General features: G+C 41.6%; 1 protein-coding gene across 1 annotated transcript in view; it reads left to right on the top strand.

The window, feature by feature from the left end:
* TTN (titin) overlaps window positions 1-26,098 on the top strand; it is a 277,219-nt gene that overhangs the window by 218,036 nt on the left and 33,085 nt on the right. Inside the window, exons 278-293 of the mRNA XM_053907301.1 lie at window positions 35-337; window positions 509-808; window positions 1,510-1,797; window positions 2,173-2,469; window positions 2,559-2,861; window positions 2,960-3,265; window positions 4,334-4,621; window positions 4,719-5,009; window positions 5,100-5,387; window positions 5,548-6,135; window positions 6,226-6,330; window positions 6,788-6,985; window positions 7,090-7,386; window positions 7,476-8,063; window positions 8,155-8,457; window positions 8,571-25,676. Of these exons, the coding sequence (XP_053763276.1) occupies window positions 35-337; window positions 509-808; window positions 1,510-1,797; window positions 2,173-2,469; window positions 2,559-2,861; window positions 2,960-3,265; window positions 4,334-4,621; window positions 4,719-5,009; window positions 5,100-5,387; window positions 5,548-6,135; window positions 6,226-6,330; window positions 6,788-6,985; window positions 7,090-7,386; window positions 7,476-8,063; window positions 8,155-8,457; window positions 8,571-25,676 (21,849 nt within the window). The remainder of the gene's footprint in view (window positions 1-34; window positions 338-508; window positions 809-1,509; window positions 1,798-2,172; window positions 2,470-2,558; window positions 2,862-2,959; window positions 3,266-4,333; window positions 4,622-4,718; window positions 5,010-5,099; window positions 5,388-5,547; window positions 6,136-6,225; window positions 6,331-6,787; window positions 6,986-7,089; window positions 7,387-7,475; window positions 8,064-8,154; window positions 8,458-8,570; window positions 25,677-26,098) is intronic.

Raw genomic sequence — 26,098 nt, forward strand, 5'->3', positions numbered from 1 at the left:
TAAAAACTGACATTTCCCTTGTCTTCATCTCCAGATGTTCCTAGTGAACCAAAGAATGCACGAGTCACTAAAGTCAACAAAGACTGCATATTTGTGGCATGGGACAGACCAGACAGTGATGGAGGAAGTCCCATTACTGGTTATCTGATTGAACGCAAAGAAAGAAACAGTTTGCTCTGGGTAAAAGCTAATGATACTCCTGTCCGGTCAACTGAATATCCTTGTGCTGGCCTTGTAGAAGGTCTTGAGTATTCATTCAGAATCTATGCACTAAACAAAGCTGGATCCAGTCCACCCAGCAAACCAACAGAATATGTAACTGCAAGAATGCCAATTGGTGAGTAATTTTTTGTTAGTATTATGGGAATATATTTAAACCTTGGAGTCTCTGAAGATTACTACTTCTATTCGGAAATATTCTCAACATTTCTGGGTGATAATGAGAAATACGGAAGTTTACAACTTCTGCAATTACGATAAATGCTGAGAATACCTCTTTTGGTTTTAGATCCTCCTGGAAAGCCTGAAGTTATTGATGTTTCCAAGAGTACTGTGTCCCTCATCTGGGCTCGTCCAAAGCATGATGGAGGCAGCAAAATTATTGGCTATTTTGTAGAAGCTTGCAAACTGCCTGGTGATAAGTGGGTACGGTGCAATACTACACCACACCAGATTCCCCAGGAAGAGTACACAGCCACTGGCTTAGAAGAGAATGCTCAGTATCAGTTTAGAGCAATTGCCAAGACCGCAGTGAACATTAGCCAGCCCTCTGAACCTTCTGATCCAGTGACCATCCAGGCAGAAAATGGTAAGATTCTGTTCAGTATTATATATGCAAAGGTGGAAAGTACTCGTAATGTATATTTCTCCTAATAAAAAACTAAATCTACATCATGAGGGAAAAAAACCCAAGTAAAATGATAGGTACTTTGTATACAGACAACTAAAAATTATGATTATGGAGAATCTTCATAGCATGTTAAACTCAAAAACCAGATACAAGGGGTGCCTGTGTGGCTCAGTCTGTTGAGCTTCCAATTTCGGCTCAGGTCATGATCTCGCAGTTTGTGGGTTTGAGCCCCGCATCGGGCTCTGTGCAGACAGCTTGGAGCCTGGAGCCTGCTTCAGATTTCTGTGTCTCCCTCTCCCTCTGCCCCTCCCTGGCTTACACTCTGTCTCTGTCTCCCTCTCAAAAATAAACATTAAAAACAAAATACAAAATTGTAAAGACCATATCATTTCAACCATCATAGGCACAGAGGGACAAGGAAATGCCACCAAATGATAACAGTGAAAACTGAAAGATTTTGAAACCATGGAAGATACTCATCTCTTTATATTTTCAGCATTATCAAACTTCTACATTAAACCTATATTCTTCTATAATGAATATTACTTCTAAAAATCTCATCTTGAAAGAGACCGAGCATATGAATTTTCTACTTGTATTAATAAAAATGATATAATATACCTTTTCTTATATTAAATCCTTATCTTATTTCTTTCCAGTTCCTCCCAGGATAGACCTAAGCGTGGCTATGAAATCTTTGCTTACCGTGAAAGCCGGAACTAATGTTTGCCTGGATGCTACTGTTTTTGGTAAACCAATGCCAACAGTGTCTTGGAAGAAGGAAGGCACACTGCTGAAACCAGCAGAAGGCATAAAGATGGCCATGAAGCGGAACCACTGCACACTGGAGCTGTTCAGTGTGAACCGAAAGGACTCAGGAGACTATACCATTACTGCCGAAAATTCGAGTGGTTCCAAATCTGCCACCATTAAGCTTCAAGTGTTAGGTACCTAAGTGCTTATTTAGAATCTCATATTTTACTTTGATTAATGTGATATCATAGAATTTACAAAATCATATGTGAGAAAAGATACATATCCTGATGTATCTTTTATAACCAGAGAATTAGTCTCATCACAGGGCAATGGCATTTTAGAGCTGAAAAGAGCATTAGAAGTCATATATTCCAGTTACATATTTTACACATAAGGAAATTAAGATTTTGAAAAATTACAGACCTTCCAAGGTCATACAGGAAGTTAATGACAATATAAAGACTGCATCCAGGTCTCCAGACCTCCAATCTACTCATTCCCCATTTTACATGTTAGTGTAAAAGTAAGTGTTAGTAAGACTTCACTTGTCTTTCTTGTTCTTTCAGATAAGCCAGGTCCTCCAGCATCTGTTAAAATCAACAAAATGTATTCAGATCGCGCAATGCTTTCTTGGGAACCGCCTCTTGAAGATGGAGGCTCAGAAATCACCAACTATATTGTTGACAAACGTGAAACGAGCAGACCCAACTGGGCACAGGTTTCTGCCACTGTGCCCATCACTAGCTGCAGCGTGGAGAAACTTATAGAGGGCCATGAATATCAGTTCCGAATTTGTGCAGAGAATAAATATGGAGTGGGCGATCCAATCTTCACCGAACCAGCAATTGCCAAAAACCCATACAGTAAGAACATTTTCTTTTAGTTTTTCATTTTACTTTTTAAACATTTACCTTTTAGACTGCCATATTAACTTTTCAATCAATCTCTGCAGATCCACCCGGGCGCTGTGATCCTCCTGTTATTAGCAACATAACCAAAGATCACATGACAGTAAGCTGGAAACCACCAGCAGATGATGGTGGCTCACCCATCACTGGCTACTTGCTTGAAAAGAGAGAAACCCAGGCAGTTAACTGGACTAAGGTCAACAGAAAACCTGTAATAGAAAGAACAATAAAAGCAACAGGTCTCCAAGAAGGCACTGAATATGAGTTCCGAGTTACAGCTATAAATAAGGCTGGACCAGGCAAACCCAGTGATGCATCCAAAGCTGCTTATGCCCAGGACCCTCTGTGTAAGTTCTCATGAAAGAGTCCCGTATCTTAGGTTATAATCAGCACTGAACAACCAGGAATGAGGTTTTAATGAACATTTTCTATTATTTATCCTCAGATCCTCCTGGCCCACCAGCTTTTCCTAAAGTATATGATACAACCCGTAGCTCTGTGAGTCTATCTTGGGGCAAGCCAGCCTATGACGGTGGTAGCCCTATCATTGGTTACCTTGTTGAAGTAAAACGAGCTGACTCTGATAACTGGGTGAGGTGCAATTTACCACAGAAGCTACAGAAAACCCGCTTTGAGGTTACCGGCCTAATGGAGAACACAGAATATCAGTTCCGTGTGTATGCTGTTAATAAGATTGGATACAGTGACCCCAGTGATGTGCCAGACAAACACTGTCCCAAGGACATCTTAAGTAAGTATTACCAGGAAAAATACATAGAGTTTTTCTCATCAGTCATATTATAAAATGCAGTACAGAAATCCCTTATGTAGATTTGTTTTTAGAAGCATTAGAGTTGATATCTTTAGGACTACATCGTAGGAGAGGTGTGTTGGTACTTTATGGTATCATATACAGATCAAATGGAATGCAAGCTCATCTGTGGTTTTGAAAACCTTTTCATATTTATGTGAGAATTAATGTCTTCAAAAGAATATGGAATATAGGAATTTTATTCTGAAAATAGATTTTTTTAACTAAGTAGTGAGCTATTTATCATTCTAAAAGTTTTTTCTCTTCTAATCCACCTGTCTTCATAAGTATGTAATCATAGCCTCTCCATCCTAATTTCCCTTCTTACCATTTCTTCTATTCACTTATTCCCCATAACCATTTCTCCCTTTATTTTAAATTACTTGGTATTATACTTCACCCCCAATGTACTTTTCTTCCCATGATGAAATAAAGACAGAGTATACAGCAGAGAGCCTTCACTGAATATAGATGAGAAAAACAAGAATGGAAGAGAGCCAAGAATCAATTATCTACATTTAATATAGAGAGAGTTTGAGAATATGGAAGGTTCATGAGAAGAGAAAGTACAGGTTCTCCAGGAAAAACTTGATTTAGCCTACAGGATATTAGAATATAGAAAGATCAACAATAACTATAGAGTACTGAAATAGTTGATAAAAGTTTTGAGGATTTTTTAAAGACCAAGAAATCAGGGGTGCCTGGGTGGCTCAGTCAGTTAAGCATCTGACTTTGGCTCAGGTCATGATCTCACGGTCCGTGAGTTCAAGCCGTGCATCGGGCTCTGTGCTGACAGTTCAGAGCCTGGAGCCTGCTTCAGATTCTGCGTCTCCCTCTCTCTCTACCCCTCCCCCATTTGTGCTCTGTCTCTGTCTCAAAAATAAATAAACACTAAAAAAAAAAAAAAAAAAGACCAAGAAATCAGTTGTGAGAAAGAAACATATTTTAGGAATGATAAGGCTAGTCCTTAGAAATACGTTTGACCATTAAATTATTAACTTTAAACAGTTCCACCTGAGGGAGAACTTGACGCGGATTTGAGGAAAACACTCATATTACGTGCTGGAGTTACAATGAGACTGTATGTACCAGTAAAAGGACGTCCACCTCCAAAGATAACTTGGTCTAAACCAAACGTCAATCTAAGAGAAAGGATTGGACTTGATATTAAGTCAACGGACTTTGACACTTTCTTGCGCTGTGAAAATGTGAACAAATATGATGCAGGAAAATATATCTTGACTCTGGAGAATAGCTGTGGTAAAAAGGAATATACCATTGTAGTGAAAGTGCTTGGTAAGTCTGTTTGAAAAAAAAAAAAAAACCATATGCTAAAAATGTAGCTTATGTATTTTTTACATATTCCTTTCTTATATACCCACTCTTTATCCAGATACTCCCGGGCCACCTGTCAATGTGACTGTTAAGGAAATATCCAAAGATTCTGCCTATATTACTTGGGATCCTCCCATTGTTGATGGTGGAAGTCCCATCATAAACTATGTGGTAGAAAAACGTGACGCGGAGAGGAAGTCCTGGTCAACAGTGACAACTGACTGCTCAAAAACAAGCTTCAGAGTATCTAACTTGGAAGAGGGAAAATCCTACTTCTTCAGGGTGTTTGCTGAAAATGAGTATGGCATCGGTGATCCTGGTGAAACACGTGATGCCGTCAAAGCTTCCCGTAAGCATATGAGCGACTTCCCCATCATTTTGAGTGACCTCTTACCATGGTTATCTGGGGCTTAGACTTATCATGTTTTCTTTGCTTTAGAAACCCCTGGACCAGTTGTGGACCTGAAAGTGAGGTCTGTAACCAAGTCATCTTGTAGCATAGGCTGGAAAAAGCCTCACAGTGATGGTGGAAGTCGAATTATCGGATATGTAGTGGATTTCCTGACTGAAGATAATAAGTGGCAACGTGTTATGAAATCATTAAGCTTACAATATTCTGCAAAAGATCTGAGTGAAGGGAAGGAATATACCTTCAGAGTGAGTGCTGAGAATGAAAATGGAGAAGGAACCCCAAGTGAAATCACTGCTGTGGCAAAGGATGATGTTTGTAAGCCATGCATCTTCATTTTCCCTTTATTGTCATCAAAAGTGCATGCTTGAGCCCTACTCACTGGCTTATATAAACACCCTTTACAAATTATAATGATCTGAAAAAATTAATTGCCTGGTCTGAAAAATAACAATAATTTATCTCTGCTGTTTTACAGTGGCTCCGGACCTTGACTTAAAGGATATACCTGACTTGTGCTACTTGGCAAAAGAAAACAGCAACTTCCGTCTTAAGATCCCCATAAAAGGCAAGCCGGTTCCATCTGTATCCTGGAAGAAAGGGGAAGATCCTCTAGCAACTGACACAAGAGTCAGTGTTGAGTCATCTGCCGTTAACACAACTCTTGTGGTATATGATTGCCAAAAATCTGATGCTGGAAAATATACAATCACACTAAAGAATGTTGCTGGCACCAAGGAAGGAACTCTCTCTATAAAAGTTGTTGGCAAGCCTGGCATCCCCACCGGGCCAATCAAATTTGATGAAGTCACAGCAGAAGCCATGACCTTAAAGTGGGGTCCTCCAAAAGATGACGGAGGTTCTGAAATCACCAACTATATCCTAGAGAAGAGAGATTCTGTAAACAACAAGTGGGTGACATGTGCCTCAGCTGTTCAGAAAACTACCTTTAGAGTAACCAGACTTCATGAGGGCATGGAATACACCTTCAGGGTCAGTGCCGAAAATAAATATGGTGTAGGAGAAGGCCTGAAATCAGAGCCAATTGTTGCTAAACATCCATTTGGTAAGTGTCTCAGAGTCAGAAAACACAAAGCAAAACATGTTTTTGAGGAAGTTCCATATTGTAAATCTTGCATTATCTACTTTTTCCTAGATGTGCCTGATGCTCCCCCACCTCCCAATATTGTAGACGTCAGACATGATTCAGTATCTCTAACTTGGACTGACCCCAGGAAAACTGGTGGCTCTCCAATTACAGGTATTTAATTTGCTCTTATCCCACAGCTTGTACATTAATGTTGCTTCCACATCTTCCTCCCTGAAAACAAGCTGAATGTGTGTTCCTTATTTATAGCACTACCTGCATATATAATAATGTTTTTCCTTTCAGTATATTATACATTCATACATTAAGCATTAATTAAGCTAATACTTGATTTCAATGAAAATCTAATAGTTAACAAGAAAAGGCTTTCTTAGTGATATCTATTTTTGTAAGTTAGGATTTTTCAACAGAAGATGCAATAAATACACAGATTCTGAGAGAGAATAGCCCTATGCCCTAGGGTAATAAAAGTGTAGATACTAGCAAGAATGACTGTTTACTCCATATTATGTCCACAAACTAACCATTTGGGCAAAAACATATATTTAAAACACAGGTGACATTCGTATTTTCTACCTGAATTGACAAATTCACTTGGTCTTTTTTGTAGGATATCATATTGAGTTCAAAGAAAGGAACAGCCTTTTGTGGAAGAGAGCTAACAAGACTCCCATTAGGATGAGAGACTTCAAAGTGACTGGATTAACTGAAGGTCTTGAATATGAATTCCGAGTTATGGCAATCAACTTAGCGGGAGTCGGCAAGCCAAGCCTGCCATCAGAGCCAGTTGTGGCACTTGATCCAATTGGTAAGTCACTATACAAAGAAAAGTCTGTGTGTTTTTTCTGCATGAAAACAAAACAAACAAACAAAAAACATCGGTATTTGACTGACTCTTTTGCTTTGTTTTAGATCCTCCTGGCAAACCTGAGGTTATTAATGTAACAAGGAATTCGGTGACCCTCATCTGGACTGAACCCAAATATGATGGTGGTCATAAGTTGACTGGCTATATAGTGGAGAAGCGGGATCTACCTTCTAAATCTTGGACGAAAGCCAACCATGTTAATGTCCCAGATTGTGCCTTTACCGTAACTGACCTTGTTGAAGGTGGGAAATATGAATTCAGAGTTAGAGCGAAGAATACAGCAGGTGCTATCAGTGCCCCATCAGAAAGTACAGGAACCATTATTTGCAAGGATGAATATGGTAGGTGTATTTTACCTTTTATACATATAAAAAATGGCAAATCAAGCTGCCTTCCTTTTTTGATTAAAATGTATTTTTTTTCTTTGCAGAGGCACCAACCATCGTCCTTGATCCCACAATAAAAGATGGGCTAACAATTAAAGCAGGAGATACCATTGTTTTGAGTGCCATTAGCATTCTTGGCAAGCCCCTTCCAAAGTCAAGTTGGTCTAGGGCCGGAAAAGACATTAGACCATCAGATATTGTTCAGATATCTTCGACTCCAACATCTTCCATGCTTACTGTCAAGTACGCCACTAGAAAAGATGCTGGTGAATATACCATTACTGCTACCAATCCTTTTGGCACAAAGGAAGAACATGTGAAGGTAACAGTCCTCGATGTACCTGGCCCCCCAGGTCCCATTGAAATCAGTAATGTTTCTGCTGAAAAAGCAACACTTACGTGGACGCCTCCATTGGAAGATGGTGGCTCACCAATTAAGTCCTATGTTCTTGAAAAGAGAGAGACCAGCCGACTTTTGTGGACAGTGGTTGCTGAAGATATTCAGTCTTGCAGGCATGTGGCAACCAAACTTATCCAAGGAAATGAGTACGTCTTCCGGGTCTCAGCTGTAAACCACTATGGGAAAGGAGAACCTGTACAGTCTGAACCTGTCAAAATGGTAGACAGATTTGGTATGTAGAGCATATAAGACACCTGACCTGTTAACATTTGTAGCGCAGTTTGTGAAATCATGGATTTCTCATAAATTTACTTTCTTTTCAGGTCCCCCTGGCCCTCCTGGAAAACCAGAGGTTTCAAATGTCACTAAAAACACTGCCACTGTCAGCTGGAAAAGACCAGCTGATGATGGTGGTAGTGAAATCACAGGATATCACATTGAAAGGAGAGAAAAGAAAGGCTTGCGATGGGTGAGAGCAACAAAGATGCCAGTTTCGGATCTCAGATGCAAAGTAACAGGACTGCAAGAAGGAAATACCTACGAATTCCGTGTCAGTGCAGAAAACAAAGCAGGAATTGGTCCACCTAGTGATGCTTCAAATCCTGTTCTAATGAAAGATGTAGCATGTTAGTATTTATTTTTTTTCAACATCACTCATGTGGGAGTACCAATATTTCATAGAAGTTATCCAAAAGCTAAACTCTTAATATACATTTTTGTGTCTTTGTTTCTATTTCAGATCCCCCAGGCCCACCTTCAAATCCACACATCACTGATACTACCAAGAAATCTGCTTCTTTGGCCTGGGGCAAGCCTCATTATGATGGAGGACTTGAAATCACTGGTTATGTTGTAGAGCATCAAAAAGTAGGAGATGAGGCCTGGATAAAAGACACAACAGGAACTGCTCTCCGAATCACTCAATTTGTTGTCTCTGATCTTCAGACTAAAGAAAAATACAATTTTAGAATCAGAGCCATCAATGATGCAGGTATTGGGGAGCCAGCAGTGATTCCAGATGTTGAAATTGTAGAACGGGAAATGGCTCCTGATTTTGAACTAGATGCTGAGCTTCGAAGAACACTTGTTGTTAGAGCAGGACTCAGCATTAGAATATTCGTCCCAATTAAAGGTCGTCCTGCTCCTGAAGTGACATGGACCAAAGATGGTATCAACCTTAAAAACCGAGCTAACATTGAGAATACGGAATCATTTACTCTTTTGATTATACCAGAATGTAACAGATACGACACTGGTAAATTTGTCATGACCATTGAAAACCCTGCTGGGAAGAAAAGTGGCTTCGTTAATGTCAGAGTCTTGGATACCCCAGGACCTGTCCTTAACCTAAGGCCTACGGACATCACAAAGGACAGTGTCACCCTCCACTGGGACCTCCCTCTGATAGATGGGGGCTCACGTATAACAAACTATATTGTGGAAAAACGAGAAGCAACACGGAAATCTTACTCCACAGCCACCACTAAGTGCCATAAATGCACATATAAAGTTACTGGCTTGACTGAAGGATGTGAATACTTCTTCAGAGTGATGGCAGAAAATGAATATGGAATTGGTGAGCCAGCAGAAACAACAGAACCTGTAAAAGCCTCCGAAGCACCATCACCACCTGACAGTCTTAACATTATGGACATAACTAAGAGCACAGTCAGCCTAGCATGGCCTAAACCAAAGCACGACGGTGGCAGTAAGATCACTGGCTATGTGATTGAAGCCCAGAGAAAAGGCTCTGACCAATGGACCCATATCACAACTGTGAAAGGGTTAGAATGTGTTGTGAAGAATCTAACCGAAGGGGAAGAATACACCTTCCAAGTGATGGCAGTGAACAGTGCAGGAAGAAGTGCGCCTAGAGAAAGCAGACCTGTCATTGTTAAGGAGCAGACATCGCTTCCAGAATTGGATCTCCGTGGCATTTATCAGAAATTAGTCATTGCCAGAGCCGGTGACAACATTAAAGTTGAAATTCCAGTGCTTGGTCGACCAAAGCCCACAGTTACGTGGAAAAAAGGAGACCAAATTCTTAAACAGACACAGAGAGTTAATGTTGAAAATACAGCAACTTCAACCATCTTAAATATCAATGAGTGTGTAAGAAGTGATAGTGGGCCCTATCCATTAACAGCAAGAAACATTGTAGGAGAGGTTGGTGATACCATCACCATTCAAGTCCATGATATCCCAGGGCCACCTACTGGACCAATCAAATTTGATGAAGTTTCATCTGATTTTGTAACCTTCTCTTGGGACCCACCTGAGAATGATGGAGGTGTACCAATAAGCAACTATATAGTAGAAATGCGACAGACTGACAGTACTACGTGGGTTGAGTTAGCCACCACCGTTATACGCACTACCTATAAAGCCACTCACCTTACTACTGGAGTGGAGTATCAATTCCGGGTAAAAGCTCAAAATAGATATGGAGTTGGACCACCCATCACCTCAGCATCTGTAGTTGCCAGCTATCCATTTAAGGTTCCTGGGCCTCCTGGGACCCCTCAGGTGACGGCGGTTACCAAGGATTCAATAACAATTAGCTGGCATGAACCTCTTACTGATGGTGGAAGCCCTATTTTAGGATATCACATTGAAAGAAAAGAACGAAACGGTATTCTCTGGCAGACTGTGAGCAAAGCATTAGTACCAGGCAACATTTTCAAATCAAGTGGACTTACAGATGGTATTGCTTATGAATTCCGAGTGATCGCAGAAAACATGGCAGGCAAAAGCAAGCCAAGCAAGCCATCTGAACCCATGCTTGCTTTAGATCCCATTGACCCACCTGGGAAACCAGTTCCTCTAAATATTACCAGACACACAGTGACACTTAAATGGGCTAAGCCTGAATATACTGGAGGCTTTAAAATTACTAGTTATATAGTTGAAAAGAGAGACCTTCCCAATGGACGGTGGCTGAAAGCCAACTTCAGCAACATTTTGGAGAATGAATTTACAGTCAGCGGCCTAACAGAAGATGCTGCCTATGAATTCCGTGTCATTGCTAAAAATGCTGCTGGTGCTATTAGTCCACCATCTGAGCCATCAGATGCTATCACGTGCAGGGATGATGTGGAAGCACCAAAGATAATGGTGGATGTTAAATTTAAAGACACAGTTATATTAAAAGCAGGTGAAACATTCAAGCTAGAAGCTGATGTCTCAGGTCGCCCACCTCCAACAATGGAATGGACCAAAGATGGAAAGGAGCTTGAAGGCACAGCAAAGTTAGAAATAAGAATTGCAGATTTCTCAACTAATCTGGTAAACAAGGATTCATCAAGAAGAGACAGTGGTGCCTATACCCTTACAGCAACTAATCCTGGTGGTTTTGCTAAGCATATTTTCAATGTCAAAGTTCTTGATAGACCAGGCCCACCTGAAAGACCTTTAACTGTATCCGAAGTGACATCAGAAAAATGTGTGTTGTCATGGCTGCCTCCACTGGATGATGGAGGTGCCAAAATTGATCATTACATAGTTCAGAAACGTGAAACCAGCAGATTGGCATGGACAAATGTAGCCTCCGAAGTCCAAGTGACCAAACTAAAGGTCACTAAACTTTTGAAAGGCAATGAATACATATTCCGCGTCATGGCTGTAAATAAATATGGAGTAGGAGAACCACTGGAATCAGAGCCTGTGCTTGCAGTAAACCCTTATGGACCCCCTGATCCACCCAAAAACCCTGAAGTTACAGCTATTACTAAAGATTCAATGGTTGTCTGCTGGGGACATCCTGACTCTGATGGTGGAAGTGAAATCATCAATTATATTGTAGAACGACATGATAAAGCTGGGCAACGCTGGGTTAAATGCAACAAAAAAACTCTTACAGATTTAAGATATAAAGTGTCTGGACTGACAGAAGGACACGAATATGAGTTCAGGATTATGGCTGAAAATGCTGCTGGAATTAGTGCACCAAGTTCTGCCAGTCCATTTTATAAAGCTTGTGATGCTGTGTTTAAGCCCGGCCCACCAGGTAACCCACGTGTGCTAGATACAAGCAGATCATCCATTTCAATTGCTTGGAATAAACCAATCTACGATGGTGGCTCAGAAATCACTGGGTATATTGTTGAGATTGCCCTGCCAGAGGAAGATGAATGGCAGATTGTCACTCCACCAGCTGGGCTCAAGGCAACTTCTTACACCATCACCAACCTCAAAGAGAATCAGGAATATAAAATCCGAATCTATGCCATGAATTCTGAAGGAATGGGAGAACCTGCACTTGTTCCTGGAACTCCAAAGGCTGAAGATAGGATGCTACCTCCAGAGATTGAGCTGGATGCTGACCTGCGCAAAGTTGTTACCATAAGGGCTTGTTGTACCCTGAGACTTTTTGTTCCAATCAAAGGAAGGCCTGCACCTGAGGTGAAGTGGACCCGGGAACATGGAGAATCTTTAGATAAAGCTAGCATTGAATCCACAAGCTCTTACACCCTGCTCATTGTTGGAAATGTAAACAGATTCGACAGTGGCAAATACATACTAACTATAGAAAACAGCTCAGGCAGCAAGTCTGCATTTGTCAACGTTAGAGTACTAGATACACCAGGCCCTCCACAGGATCTTAAGGTAAAGGAGGTCACTAAGACATCTGTCACATTGACATGGGAGCCTCCCCTCCTTGATGGTGGTTCAAAAATAAAGAACTATATTGTTGAAAAGAGGGAATCAACAAGAAAAGCATATTCAACTGTTGCAACAAATTGCCACAAGACTTCCTGGAAGGTAGACCAGCTTCAAGAAGGGTGTAGTTACTATTTCAGGGTTCTTGCTGAAAATGAATATGGCATCGGGCTGCCTGCTGAAACTGCAGAATCTGTGAAAGCATCAGAACGACCCCTTCCTCCAGGAAAAATAACTTTGATGGATGTCACCAGAAATAGCGTGTCACTCTCTTGGGAAAAACCAGAGCATGATGGAGGCAGCCGAATTCTAGGCTACATTGTTGAGATGCAGAGCAAAGGTAGTGACAAATGGGCCACATGTGCCACAGTCAAAGTCACCGAAGCCACTATAACTGGATTAATTCAGGGTGAAGAATACTCTTTCCGTGTTTCAGCTCAGAATGAAAAGGGTATCAGTGATCCTAGACAACTGAGTGTGCCAGTGATTGCCAAAGATCTTGTCATCCCACCGGCCTTCAAACTCCTGTTCAATACTTTCACTGTACTGGCAGGTGAAGACCTAAAAGTTGATGTTCCATTCATTGGACGCCCTACACCTGCTGTTACGTGGCATAAAGATGATGTACCACTGAAGCAGACAACTAGAGTAAATGCAGAGAGCACGGAAAATAATTCACTACTGACAATAAAGGAAGCCTGCCGAGAAGATGTTGGACATTACACAGTTAAGTTGACAAACTCGGCTGGTGAAGCTACTGAAACCCTTAATATTATTGTTCTTGACAAACCAGGGCCTCCAACTGGACCAGTTAAAATGGATGAAGTGACAGCTGATAGTATTACTCTTTCCTGGGGCCCACCTAAGTATGATGGTGGGAGTTCTATCAATAATTACATTGTAGAAAAACGGGACACTTCCACAACCACCTGGCAAATTGTGTCAGCTACTGTTGCAAGGACAACAATAAAGGCTTCCAGATTAAAGACTGGATGTGAATATCAGTTTAGGATTGCAGCTGAAAACAGATATGGAAAGAGTACCTACCTCAATTCAGAGCCTGTTGTAGCCCAGTATCCATTCAAAGTTCCTGGTCCACCAGGCACACCATTTGTAACACTCTCCTCCAAGGACAGCATGGAAGTACAATGGAATGAGCCAGTCAGTGATGGAGGTAGCAAAGTCATCGGCTATCATCTAGAACGCAAGGAAAGAAATAGTATCCTCTGGGTGAAGTTGAATAAAACACCTATTCCTCAAACCAAGTTTAAAACAACTGGCCTCGATGAAGGCATTGAATATGAATTTAGAGTCTCCGCAGAGAACATCGTGGGCATCGGCAAGCCAAGCAAGGTGTCAGAATGCTATGTAGCTCGTGACCCATGCGACCCACCAGGACGGCCAGAGGCAATTATTGTCACGCGAAATTCTGTGACTCTCCAGTGGAAGAAACCCACTTATGATGGTGGAAGCAAGATCACTGGTTATATTGTTGAGAAGAAAGAATTGCCTGAGGGTCGTTGGATGAAGGCCAGTTTTACAAATGTCATTGACACTCAGTTTGAAGTAACTGGCCTAGTTGAAGATCATAGATATGAGTTCCGGGTCATAGCTCGAAATGCTGCAGGAGTGTTCAGTGAGCCTTCAGAAAGCACAGGGGCAATAACGGCAAGGGATGAGGTAGAGCCACCACGGATAAGTATGGATCCAAAATACAAAGACACGATTGTGGTTCATGCTGGCGAGTCATTCAGGGTTGATGCAGATATTTATGGCAAACCGATACCAACCATTCAGTGGGTAAAAGGTGATCAGGAGCTTTCAGATACAGCCCGGTTAGAAATAAAGAGCACAGACTTTGCCACCAGTCTCAGCGTAAAGGACGCAGTACGCGTTGACAGTGGAAATTATATACTAAAGGCCAAAAATGTCGCAGGGGAGAGATCAGTTACTGTAAACGTCAAAGTTCTTGATAGGCCAGGGCCACCTGAAGGACCTGTTGTTGTATCAGGAGTAACAGCAGAAAAATGCACACTAGCTTGGAAACCCCCGCTACAGGATGGTGGGAGTGACATCATAAATTATATCGTGGAAAGGAGAGAAACCAGCCGCTTAGTTTGGACTCTGGTTGATGCCAATGTGCAAACTCTCAGCCATAAGGTTACTAAGCTTCTTGAAGGCAACGAATATGTTTTCCGTATAATGGCTGTAAACAAATACGGTGTTGGCGAACCTCTTGAATCTGAACCAGTAATTGCCAAGAATCCGTTTGTAGTGCCAGATGCGCCAAAGGCCCCAGAAATCACAACAGTGACCAAGGACTCAATGACTGTTGTATGGGAAAGACCAGCATCTGATGGTGGCAGTGAGATTCTTGGATATGTTCTTGAAAAACGGGATAAGGAGGGCATTAGATGGACAAGGTGCCACAAACGCCTGATTGGAGAATTGCGCCTGAGAGTAACTGGACTCATAGAAAATCACGATTATGAATTCAGAGTCTCAGCTGAGAATGCTGCTGGACTTAGTGAACCAAGCCCACCTTCTGCTTACCAAAAGGCTTGTGATCCTATTTATAAACCAGGACCTCCAAACAATCCCAAGGTTGTGGATGTTACCAGATCTTCTGTCTTCCTTTCTTGGAGCAAACCAATATATGATGGTGGCTGTGAAATCCAAGGATACATTGTTGAAAAATGTGATGTGAGTGTTGGTGAATGGACAATGTGCACTCCACCAACTGGAATCAATAAAACAAATATAGAAGTAGAAAAGCTGTTGGAAAAGCATGAATACAACTTCCGTATCTGTGCTATTAATAAAGCTGGAGTTGGAGAACATGCTGATGTCCCTGGACCTGTTATGGTTGAAGAAAAATTGGAAGCCCCAGACATCGAGCTTGACCTAGAACTAAGGAAAATTATAAATATAAGGGCAGGTGGCTCCTTAAGGCTATTTGTTCCTATTAAAGGTCGTCCCACGCCAGAAGTTAAATGGGGGAAGATGGATGGTGAAATCCGAGATGCAGCTATAATTGATGTCACTAGCAGTTTCACCTCTCTTGTTCTTGACAACGTCAACCGATACGATAGTGGAAAATATACTCTCACGTTAGAAAACAGCAGTGGAACAAAGTCTGCCTTTGTTACTGTGAGAGTCCTGGATACACCAAGTCCACCTGTTAATCTGAAAGTCACAGAAATCACTAAAGACTCAGTATCTATTACCTGGGAACCTCCTCTTTTGGATGGAGGATCCAAAATTAAAAATTACATTGTTGAGAAACGTGAAGCCACAAGAAAATCATATGCTGCAGTTGTAACAAATTGCCATAAGAATTCTTGGAAGATTGATCAACTCCAAGAAGGATGCAGTTACTACTTTAGAGTCACAGCTGAGAACGAGTATGGTATTGGCCTTCCTGCCCACACTACTGATCCAGTTAAGGTTGCAGAAGTCCCACAACCTCCAGGAAAAATAACTGTGGATGATGTCACCAGAAACAGTGTTTCTTTGAGTTGGACAAAGCCTGAACATGACGGTGGCAGCAAAATCATTCAGTATATTGTGGAAATGCAAGCTAAACACAGTGAGAAATGGTCAGAGTGTGCTCGTGTCAAGTCCCTTGAAGCAGTAATTACTAACCTAACTCAGGGAGAAGAATATCTCTTTAGAGTTGTTGCTGTAAATGAAAAGGGAAGAAGTGATCCTAGGTCCCTTGCAGTTCCAATAGTTGCCAAAGATCTGGTCATTGAGCCAGATGTAAGACCTGCATTCAACAATTACAGTGTACAGGTTGGCCAAGACTTGAAAATAGAAGTGCCAATTGCTGGACGTCCTAAGCCAACCATTACCTGGACTAAAGATGATCTTCCACTGAAGCAGACTACAAGAGTCAATGTCACGGACTCACCTGACCTCACTATACTCAGTATTAAAGAAACTCATAAGGATGATGGTGGACATTATGGAATCACAGTTGCTAATGTTGTGGGTCAGAAAACAGCATCCATTGAAATTACAACTCTAGATAAACCTGATCCTCCAAAAGGACCTGTTAAATTTGATGAAGTCAGTGCTGAAAGTATTACACTATCTTGGAATCCCCCAGTATATACAGGGGGCTGCCAGATCACCAACTACATTGTTCAGAAAAGAGACACAACCACCACAGTATGGGATACAGTTTCTGCTACTGTTGCCAGAACCACACTCAAAGTGACCAAACTGAAAACTGGTACAGAATACCAATTCAGAATCTTTGCTGAAAACAGATATGGACAAAGCTTTGCCTTGGAGTCTGATCCAATTGTAGCTCAATATCCCTACAAAGAACCAGGCCCCCCGGGCACACCATTTGCCACAGCCATTTCCAAAGACTCCATGGTCATTCAGTGGCATGAACCAATCAATAATGGTGGGAGCCCAGTCATAGGTTACCACCTTGAGAGAAAGGAAAGAAATAGTATTTTATGGACAAAAGTCAACAAAACTATTATTCATGACACCCAGTTTAAAGCACTCAATCTGGAAGAGGGCATTGAATATGAATTCAGAGTTTATGCTGAAAATATTGTTGGAGTAGGCAAAGCAAGCAAGAATTCTGAATGCTATGTAGCCAGAGATCCCTGTGACCCACCAGGAACCCCAGAAGCAATAATGGTTAAGAGAAATGAAATCACTTTACAATGGACCAAACCTGCATATGATGGTGGAAGTATGATTACAGGTTACATTGTAGAGAAACGTGATTTGCCGGAGGGTCGCTGGATGAAAGCCAGCTTCACAAATGTCATTGAAACTCAATTTACTGTGTCAGGTCTTACTGAAGATCAAAGATATGAGTTCAGAGTCATTGCAAAGAATGCCGCTGGGGCAATAAGTAAACCTTCTGACAGTACTGGACCAATAACTGCCAAGGATGAGGTTGAACTCCCAAGAATTTCAATGGATCCAAAATTCAGAGACACGATTGTGGTAAATGCTGGAGAAACATTCAGGCTTGAGGCTGACGTCCATGGAAAGCCCCTACCTACCATTGAGTGGTTACGAGGAGATAAGGAAGTTGAAGAATCTGCCAGATGTGAAATAAAGAACACAGATTTCAAGGCTTTACTTATTATAAAGGATGCCATTAGAATTGATGGTGGACAGTATATTTTAAGAGCTTCCAATGTTGCAGGTTCTAAGTCATTCCCAGTAAATGTGAAAGTATTAGATAGACCAGGACCTCCAGAAGGGCCAGTCCAGGTTACTGGAGTCACTTCTGAAAAATGCTCTTTAACATGGTCTCCACCACTTCAAGATGGTGGCAGTGACATTTCTCACTATGTTGTTGAAAAGAGAGAAACGAGTCGACTTGCCTGGACTGTTGTTGCTTCGGAAGTTGTGACCAATTCTCTGAAAGTTACCAAACTCCTAGAAGGGAATGAATATGTTTTCCGTATAATGGCTGTCAACAAATACGGTGTTGGAGAGCCTTTGGAATCTGCACCAGTACTAATGAAAAATCCATTTGTGCTTCCTGGACCACCGAAAAGCTTGGAAGTCACAAACATTGCCAAGGATTCCATGACCGTCTGTTGGAACCGTCCAGATAGTGATGGTGGAAGTGAGATTATTGGTTACATTGTAGAGAAAAGAGACAGAAGTGGCATTAGGTGGATAAAATGTAACAAACGCCGCATTACAGATTTGCGTCTGAGAGTAACGGGATTAACAGAAGATCACGAGTACGAATTCAGAGTCTCTGCAGAAAATGCTGCTGGAGTTGGAGAACCAAGTCCAGCTACAGTTTATTACAAGGCTTGCGATCCTGTGTTCAAACCTGGCCCACCCACAAATGCACACATTGTAGACACCACTAAAAATTCAATTACACTTGCCTGGGGTAAGCCCATCTATGATGGTGGCAGTGAGATCCTAGGATATGTAGTAGAAATCTGTAAAGCAGATGAGGAAGAATGGCAAATAGTTACTCCACAGACTGGCCTGAGAGTCACTCGATTTGAAATTGCAAAACTCATTGAGCACCAAGAGTATAAAATACGCGTCTGTGCCCTCAATAAAGTTGGTTTAGGTGAGGCCACATCAGTTCCTGGTACTGTGAAGCCAGAAGATAAACTTGAAGCACCTGAACTTGACCTTGACTCTGAATTAAGGAAAGGAATCGTTGTAAGAGCTGGTGGATCTGCCAGAATTCATATTCCATTCAAAGGTCGCCCAACACCCGAAATCACCTGGTCTCGAGAGGAAGGTGAATTCACAGATAAGGTCCAAATTGAAAAGGGAGTAAACTATACCCAACTATCAATAGATAACTGTGATAGAAATGATGCTGGAAAATACATTCTCAAGCTGGAAAACAGCAGCGGATCTAAATCTGCTTTTGTAACTGTGAAAGTTCTTGACACCCCAGGACCACCACAGAATTTGACAGTCAAAGAAGTGAAAAAAGATTCTGTCCTTCTGGTATGGGAACCACCCGTCATCGATGGGGGTTCAAAGGTCAAGAACTATGTTATTGACAAACGTGAGTCAACCAGAAAAGCCTATGCTAATGTGAGTAATAAATGCGGTAAAACAAGCTTTAAAGTTGGGAATCTTACAGAAGGAGCCATTTATTACTTTAGAGTTATGGCTGAAAATGAATTTGGAGTTGGTGTTCCAGTGGAAACTGTTGATGCTGTGAAAGCTGCTGAACCTCCTTCCCCACCAGGAAAAGTTACACTCACTGATGTGTCCCAGACCAGTGCCTCGTTGATGTGGGAGAAACCTGAACATGACGGTGGTAGCAGAGTCTTGGGGTATGTTGTTGAAATGCAGCCTAAAGGAACAGAAAAATGGAGTGTTGTGGCTGAATCCAAAGTCTGTAACGCAGTTGTTACTAGTTTGAGCTCTGGACAAGAATATCAGTTCCGTGTCAAGGCTTACAACGAGAAAGGAAAAAGCGATCCAAGAGTGCTTGGTGTTCCTGTGATAGCCAAGGACTTGACTATACAGCCTAGTTTTAAGTTACCATTTAACACATACAGTGTCCAAGCTGGGGAAGATCTTAAAATTGAAATTCCAGTTATCGGCCGACCAAGACCTACAATTTCATGGGTCAAAGATGGTGAACCTCTTAAACAGACAACAAGAGTAAATGTTGAGGAAACAGCTACTTCAACTATTTTGCACATTAAAGAGAGTAACAAAGATGACTTTGGAAAATATACTGTAACAGCAACAAATAGTGCAGGTACAGCAACAGAAAATCTCAGCATTATTGTTTTGGAAAAGCCTGGACCTCCAGTTGGACCAGTTAGGTTTGATGAAGTTAGTGCAGACTTTGTGGTCATATCTTGGGAACCTCCAGCCTATACTGGTGGCTGCCAAATAAGCAACTACATTGTAGAGAAGCGAGATACAACTACCACCACTTGGCATATAGTATCAGCAACAGTTGCAAGAACAACGATAAAAGTAACCAAACTGAAAACAGGCACTGAATACCAGTTTAGAATTTTTGCAGAAAACAGGTATGGAAAAAGTGCCCCTCTGGATTCTAAACCGGTTATTGTACAATATCCATTTAAAGAACCTGGACCACCTGGAACTCCTTTTGTGACATCAATTTCAAGAGATCAAATGGTTGTGCAGTGGCATGAGCCAGTTAATGATGGAGGTAGCAAAGTTATTGGCTACCATCTTGAACAGAAAGAAAAGAACAGCATTTTATGGGTCAAATTAAATAAGACTCTCATTCAAGACACCAAATTCAAAACAACTGGGCTTGATGAAGGCCTTGAGTATGAGTTCAGAGTTTCTGCTGAAAATATTGTTGGCATTGGCAAGCCTAGCAAAGTGTCAGAATGCTTTGTCGCTCGTGATCCATGTGACCCGCCTGGTCGCCCTGAAGCCATTGTTATTACAAGAAACAATGTCACACTGAAATGGAAGAAACCTGCCTATGATGGTGGTAGCAAAATAACAGGTTATATTGTAGAGAAGAAAGATCTACCTGATGGCCGCTGGATGAAAGCCAGCTTTACCAATGTATTAGAAACTGAATTTACAGTGAGTGGACTTGTAGAAGACCAAAGATACGAATTTAGAGTAATTGCAAGAAATGCAGCTGGCAACTTAAGTGAACCGTCTGAAAGCACTGGTGCCATCACTGCAAGAGATGAAATTGATGCACCAAATGCCTCGATGGATCCAAAATATAAAGATGTAATCGTTGTTCATGCAGGAGAGACTTTTGTCCTTGAAGCTGATATCCGCGGCAAACCTATACCTGATATTGTTTGGTCAAAAGATGGAAGAGAGCTTGAAGAAACAGCTGCTAGGATGGAAATTAAATCTACTATTCAGAGAACCACTCTTGTTGTCAAAGACTGCATACGTACTGACGGAGGACAATATATTCTGAAACTCAGCAATGTTGGTGGTACGAAGTCTATCCCAATTACCGTAAAGGTACTTGACAGGCCAGGGCCCCCTGAAGGACCTCTGAAAGTTTCTGGAGTGACTGCTGAGAAATGTTACCTGGCATGGAACCCACCTTTACAAGATGGTGGTGCTAGTATTTCACATTACATCATTGAAAAGAGAGAAACAAGCAGACTCTCCTGGACCCAGGTTTCAACTGAGGTACAGGCCCTTAACTACAAAGTCACTAAACTTCTTCCTGGTAATGAGTACATTTTCCGTGTCATGGCTGTGAATAAATATGGAATTGGAGAGCCTTTGGAATCTGAGCCTGTCATAGCCTGTAATCCTTATAAACCACCAGGTCCTCCTTCACCACCTGAAGCCTCAGCAATCACCAAAGACTCTATGGTAGTAACATGGGCACGCCCAGTGGATGACGGAGGTGCTGAAATTGAGGGCTACATTCTTGAAAAACGAGATAAGGAAGGTATTAGATGGACCAAGTGCAACAAGAAAACACTAACAGATCTCCGACTCAGAGTAACTGGCCTTACCGAAGGTCATTCCTATGAGTTCAGAGTTGCTGCTGAAAATGCAGCTGGTGTGGGTGAACCTAGTGAGCCATCTGTTTTCTATCGTGCGTGTGATGCTTTGTATCCACCAGGTCCACCAAGTAATCCAAAAGTAACAGATACTTCCAGATCTTCTGTCTCCCTGGCATGGAATAAGCCAATTTATGATGGTGGCGCACCTGTCAAGGGCTATGTTGTTGAGGTCAAAGAGGATGCGGCTGATGAATGGACAATTTGCACTCCACCAACAGGATTACAAGGAAAGCAGTTCACAGTGACCAAGCTTAAAGAAAATACTGAATATAACTTCCGTATTTGTGCCATCAATTCTGAAGGTGTAGGTGAACCTGCAACTATACCTGGCTCAGTTGTTGCTAAAGAGAGGCTAGAGCCACCAGAAATAGAACTTGATGCTGATCTCAGAAAGGTGGTCGTTCTGCGTGCAAGTACTACTTTACGCTTATTTGTCACAATCAAAGGTCGACCAGAGCCTGAAGTTAAATGGGAAAAGGCCGAAGGCGTTCTCACTGAGAGGGCCCAGATTGAGGTGACCAGCTCGTACACAATGTTGGTAATTGATAACGTTACCAGATTTGATAGCGGTCGGTATAATCTGACACTAGAAAATAACAGTGGCTCCAAAACAGCTTTTGTTAACGTCAGAGTTCTTGACTCGCCCAGTGCCCCTGTGAATTTGAATGTAAGAGAGGTAAAGAAAGACTCGGTGATGTTGTCTTGGGAACCACCACTTATTGATGGTGGGGCTAAGATTACAAACTACATTGTTGAAAAACGGGAAACTACAAGAAAAGCATATGCTACTGTTACAAACAATTGCACTAAGAATTCTTTCAAAATTGAAAATCTACAAGAAGGATGTTCTTACTACTTCCGAGTCTTGGCTTCCAATGAATACGGGATTGGTTTGCCAGCTGAAACAGCTGAACCTGTTAAAGTTTCTGAACCACCCCTCCCACCTGGAAGAGTAACTCTTGTCGATGTGACTCGTAACACAGCTACAATTAAGTGGGAGAAACCAGAAAGTGATGGTGGCAGCAAAATTACTGGTTATGTAGTTGAAATGCAGACTAAAGGGAGTGAAAAATGGAGCATCTGCACACAAGTCAAGACTCTAGAAGCAACTATATCTGGGCTAACTGCTGGAGAAGAGTATACCTTCAGGGTAGCTGCAGTTAATGAAAAGGGACGAAGTGATCCAAGACAACTTGGAGTGCCAGTAATTGCAAGGGATATTGAAATAAAGCCCTCAGTTGAGCTTCCTTTCAACACTTTCAATGTAAAGGCTAGAGACCAACTTAAGATTGATGTTCCGTTTAAAGGAAGACCTCAAGCTACTGTAAGCTGGAAAAAAGATGGTCAGATTCTTAAAGAAACCACGAGGGTCAATGTTTCTTCTTCAAAGACTGTAACATCACTATCTATTAAGGAAGCTTCAAGGGAAGATGTTGGAACTTATGAATTATGTGTTTCAAACAGTGCTGGATCCATAACAGTTCCTATTACTGTAATTGTCCTTGACAGACCAGGACCTCCAGGACCTGTGCATATTGATGAAGTTAGCTGTGACAATGTAACAATTTCTTGGACTCCTCCAGACTATGACGGTGGCTGCCAAATTAGCAATTACATCGTTGAAAAGAGAGAAACCACTTCTACAACATGGCACACAGTCTCACAAGCAGTTGCAAGAACATCCATTAAAATAGTTCGTCTGACAACAGGAAGTGAGTATCAGTTCCGTGTTTGTGCAGAAAACCGCTATGGCAAGAGTTCCTACAGTGAATCTTCACCTGTTGTTGCAGAGTATCCATTCAGCCCCCCAGGTCCTCCTGGTACTCCTAAAGTTGTACATGCCACAAAATCTACCATGGTTGTAACGTGGCAAGTGCCAGTAAATGATGGAGGAAGCCAAGTAATTGGCTATCACCTTGAATATAAAGAGAGAAGCAGTATTCTTTGGTCAAAAGCAAATAAAATCCTCATCACTGATACTCAAATGAAAGTCTCTGGCCTTGATGAAGGACTGATGTATGAGTATCGTGTATATGCTGAGAATATTGCTGGAATTGGTAAATGCAGTAAGTCTTGTGAGCCAGTCCCTGCAAGAGATCCTTGTGACCCTCCTGGACAACCTGAAGTCACAAATATCACAAGAAAATCAGTGTCACTTAAATGGTCTAAACCACATTATGATGGTGGAGCTAAGATCACAGGATACATTGTCGAACGTAGAGAACTACCTGATGGCCGGTGGCTGAAGTGCAATTTTACTAACATACAAGAAACATACTTTGAAGTAACTGAACTTACTGAAGATCAGCGTTATGAATTCCGGGTTTTTGCAAAGAATGCTGCTGACTCCATTAGTGAACCATCTGAATCCACTGGACCTATTACAGTTAAAGACGATGTTGAGGCTCCAAGAATTATGATGGATGTCAAGTTCCGAGATGTTATTGTTGTCAAAGCTGGAGAGGTCCTTAAGATACATGCAGACATTGCAGGGCGACCTCTGCCAGTAATTTCCTGGGCCAAGGATGGTGTAGAAATTGAAGAAAGAGCAAGAACAGAAATTGTCTCAACGGACTATGATACTCTGTTAACAGTGAAAGACTGTGTCAGACGAGACACTGGGCAGTATGTACTAACACTAAAGAATGTTGCAGGAACTCGGTCTATGGCAATTAATTGCAAGGTACTCGATAAGCCTGGCCCACCAGCAGGACCACTTGAAATAACTGGCCTCACAGCTGAGAAATGCTCTCTTTCCTGGGGACCGCCCCAAGAAAATGGTGGTGCAGACATCGACTATTACATTGTAGAAAAACGTGAAACGAGCCACCTCGCATGGACAATATGTGAAGGAGAATTAAGGACAACATCCTGTAAAGTAACCAAGTTACTCAAAGGCAATGAATACATCTTTAGAGTAACAGGCGTTAATAAGTATGGTGTTGGTGAGCCCTTAGAGAGTGTGGCAGTAAAGGCACTAGATCCATTTACAGTTCCAAGTCCACCCACATCTTTGGAAATTACGTCTGTGACCAAAGAGTTCATGACACTTTGCTGGTCAAGACCTGAGAGTGATGGAGGCAGTGAAATCTCTGGATATATAATTGAAAGGCGAGAGAAAAACAGCCTACGATGGGTGCGTGTAAACAAAAAACCAGTTTATGATCTGAGAGTGAAATCAACTGGACTTCGGGAAGGATGTGAATATGAGTACCGGGTTTATGCGGAAAATGCTGCTGGCCTGAGCCTTCCAAGTGAACCCTCTCCCTTAATTCGGGCAGAAGATCCAGTGTTCTTACCAGCTCCTCCATCCAAACCCAGAATTGTGGACTCAGGCAAGACAAATATAACTATTAGCTGGGTTAAGCCCTTGTTTGATGGTGGGGCCCCAGTAACTGGATACACTGTAGAATACAAAAAATCTGATGAGACTGAATGGGAAACTGCCATTCAGAACTTAAGAGGCACAGAATATACCATAGGTGGACTAACAACAGGAGCTGAATATGTGTTCAGAGTAAGATCTATCAATAAGGTTGGTGCTAGTGATCCCAGTGATAGCTCTGATCCCCAAATAGCAAAAGAAAGAGAAGAAGAACCTGTATTTGAACTTGACAGTGAAATGAAGAAGACCTTGATTGTCAAGGCTGGTTCCTCATTTACCATGACTGTACCTTTCCGAGGAAGACCAGTACCTAGTGTCTCGTGGAGTAAGCCAGACACTGACCTCCGCACTAGAGCTTATATTGATTCCACAGACTCTCGCACATCACTTACTATTGAAAATGCCAACAGAAGTGATTCTGGAAAATACACATTAACAATTCAGAATATTTTGAACGCTGCTTCACTGACTTTAGTTGTCAAAGTTTTAGATTCTCCTGGTCCTCCGACCAATATTACTGTACATGATATAACCAAAGAGTCTGCAGTGTTATCCTGGGATGTTCCGGAAAACGATGGTGGAGCACCAGTGAAGAATTACCACATAGAAAAACGTGAGGCCAGTAAGAAAGCATGGGTCTCTGTGACCAACAACTGTAACCGCCTCTCCTACAAAGTTACCAACTTACAAGAAGGGGCAATTTACTACTTCCGAGTCTCTGGAGAAAATGAGTTTGGTGTTGGTGTACCAGCAGAAACAAAAGAAGGAGTAAAAATAACAGGTATGTTTTAAAAACAAAGAACATCTTATATCTATATTAATTTTCCTAGAATATGATGAATCATTCTAATTAGTCTCACTTAATTTTAAAGGCTTTTAGTTCACACCTCAACAATTCATACTATAGCACAGCATGAAATCTCTAATACAAAAAGTTTTTTTGTTGATAAATTGCAGAAACTTACATAGCTGGAATTGGAAAATATATATTGAATTTAAGTATAACTGAATTTGACTGCACATATATAGTATGTGTGTGCCAAAATCTTACAAGATTGTTCATCTTATTCCTCACTTTTATACCCATGATAAATTTGGGATGCATTTTACCATTTAATCTAGTCATTTGACACTTAATTTGAATTTGACTCCAATGACGTATCCTGACATGTAATGACCAAAGCTTGGGGAAGTTTTGCTTGG

This window comes from Panthera pardus, unplaced genomic scaffold (assembly GCF_024362965.1).
Source record: "Panthera pardus isolate Hobbes unplaced genomic scaffold, ASM2436296v1 HiC_scaffold_10, whole genome shotgun sequence".
NCBI classification, from domain to species: domain Eukaryota; kingdom Metazoa; phylum Chordata; class Mammalia; order Carnivora; family Felidae; genus Panthera; species Panthera pardus.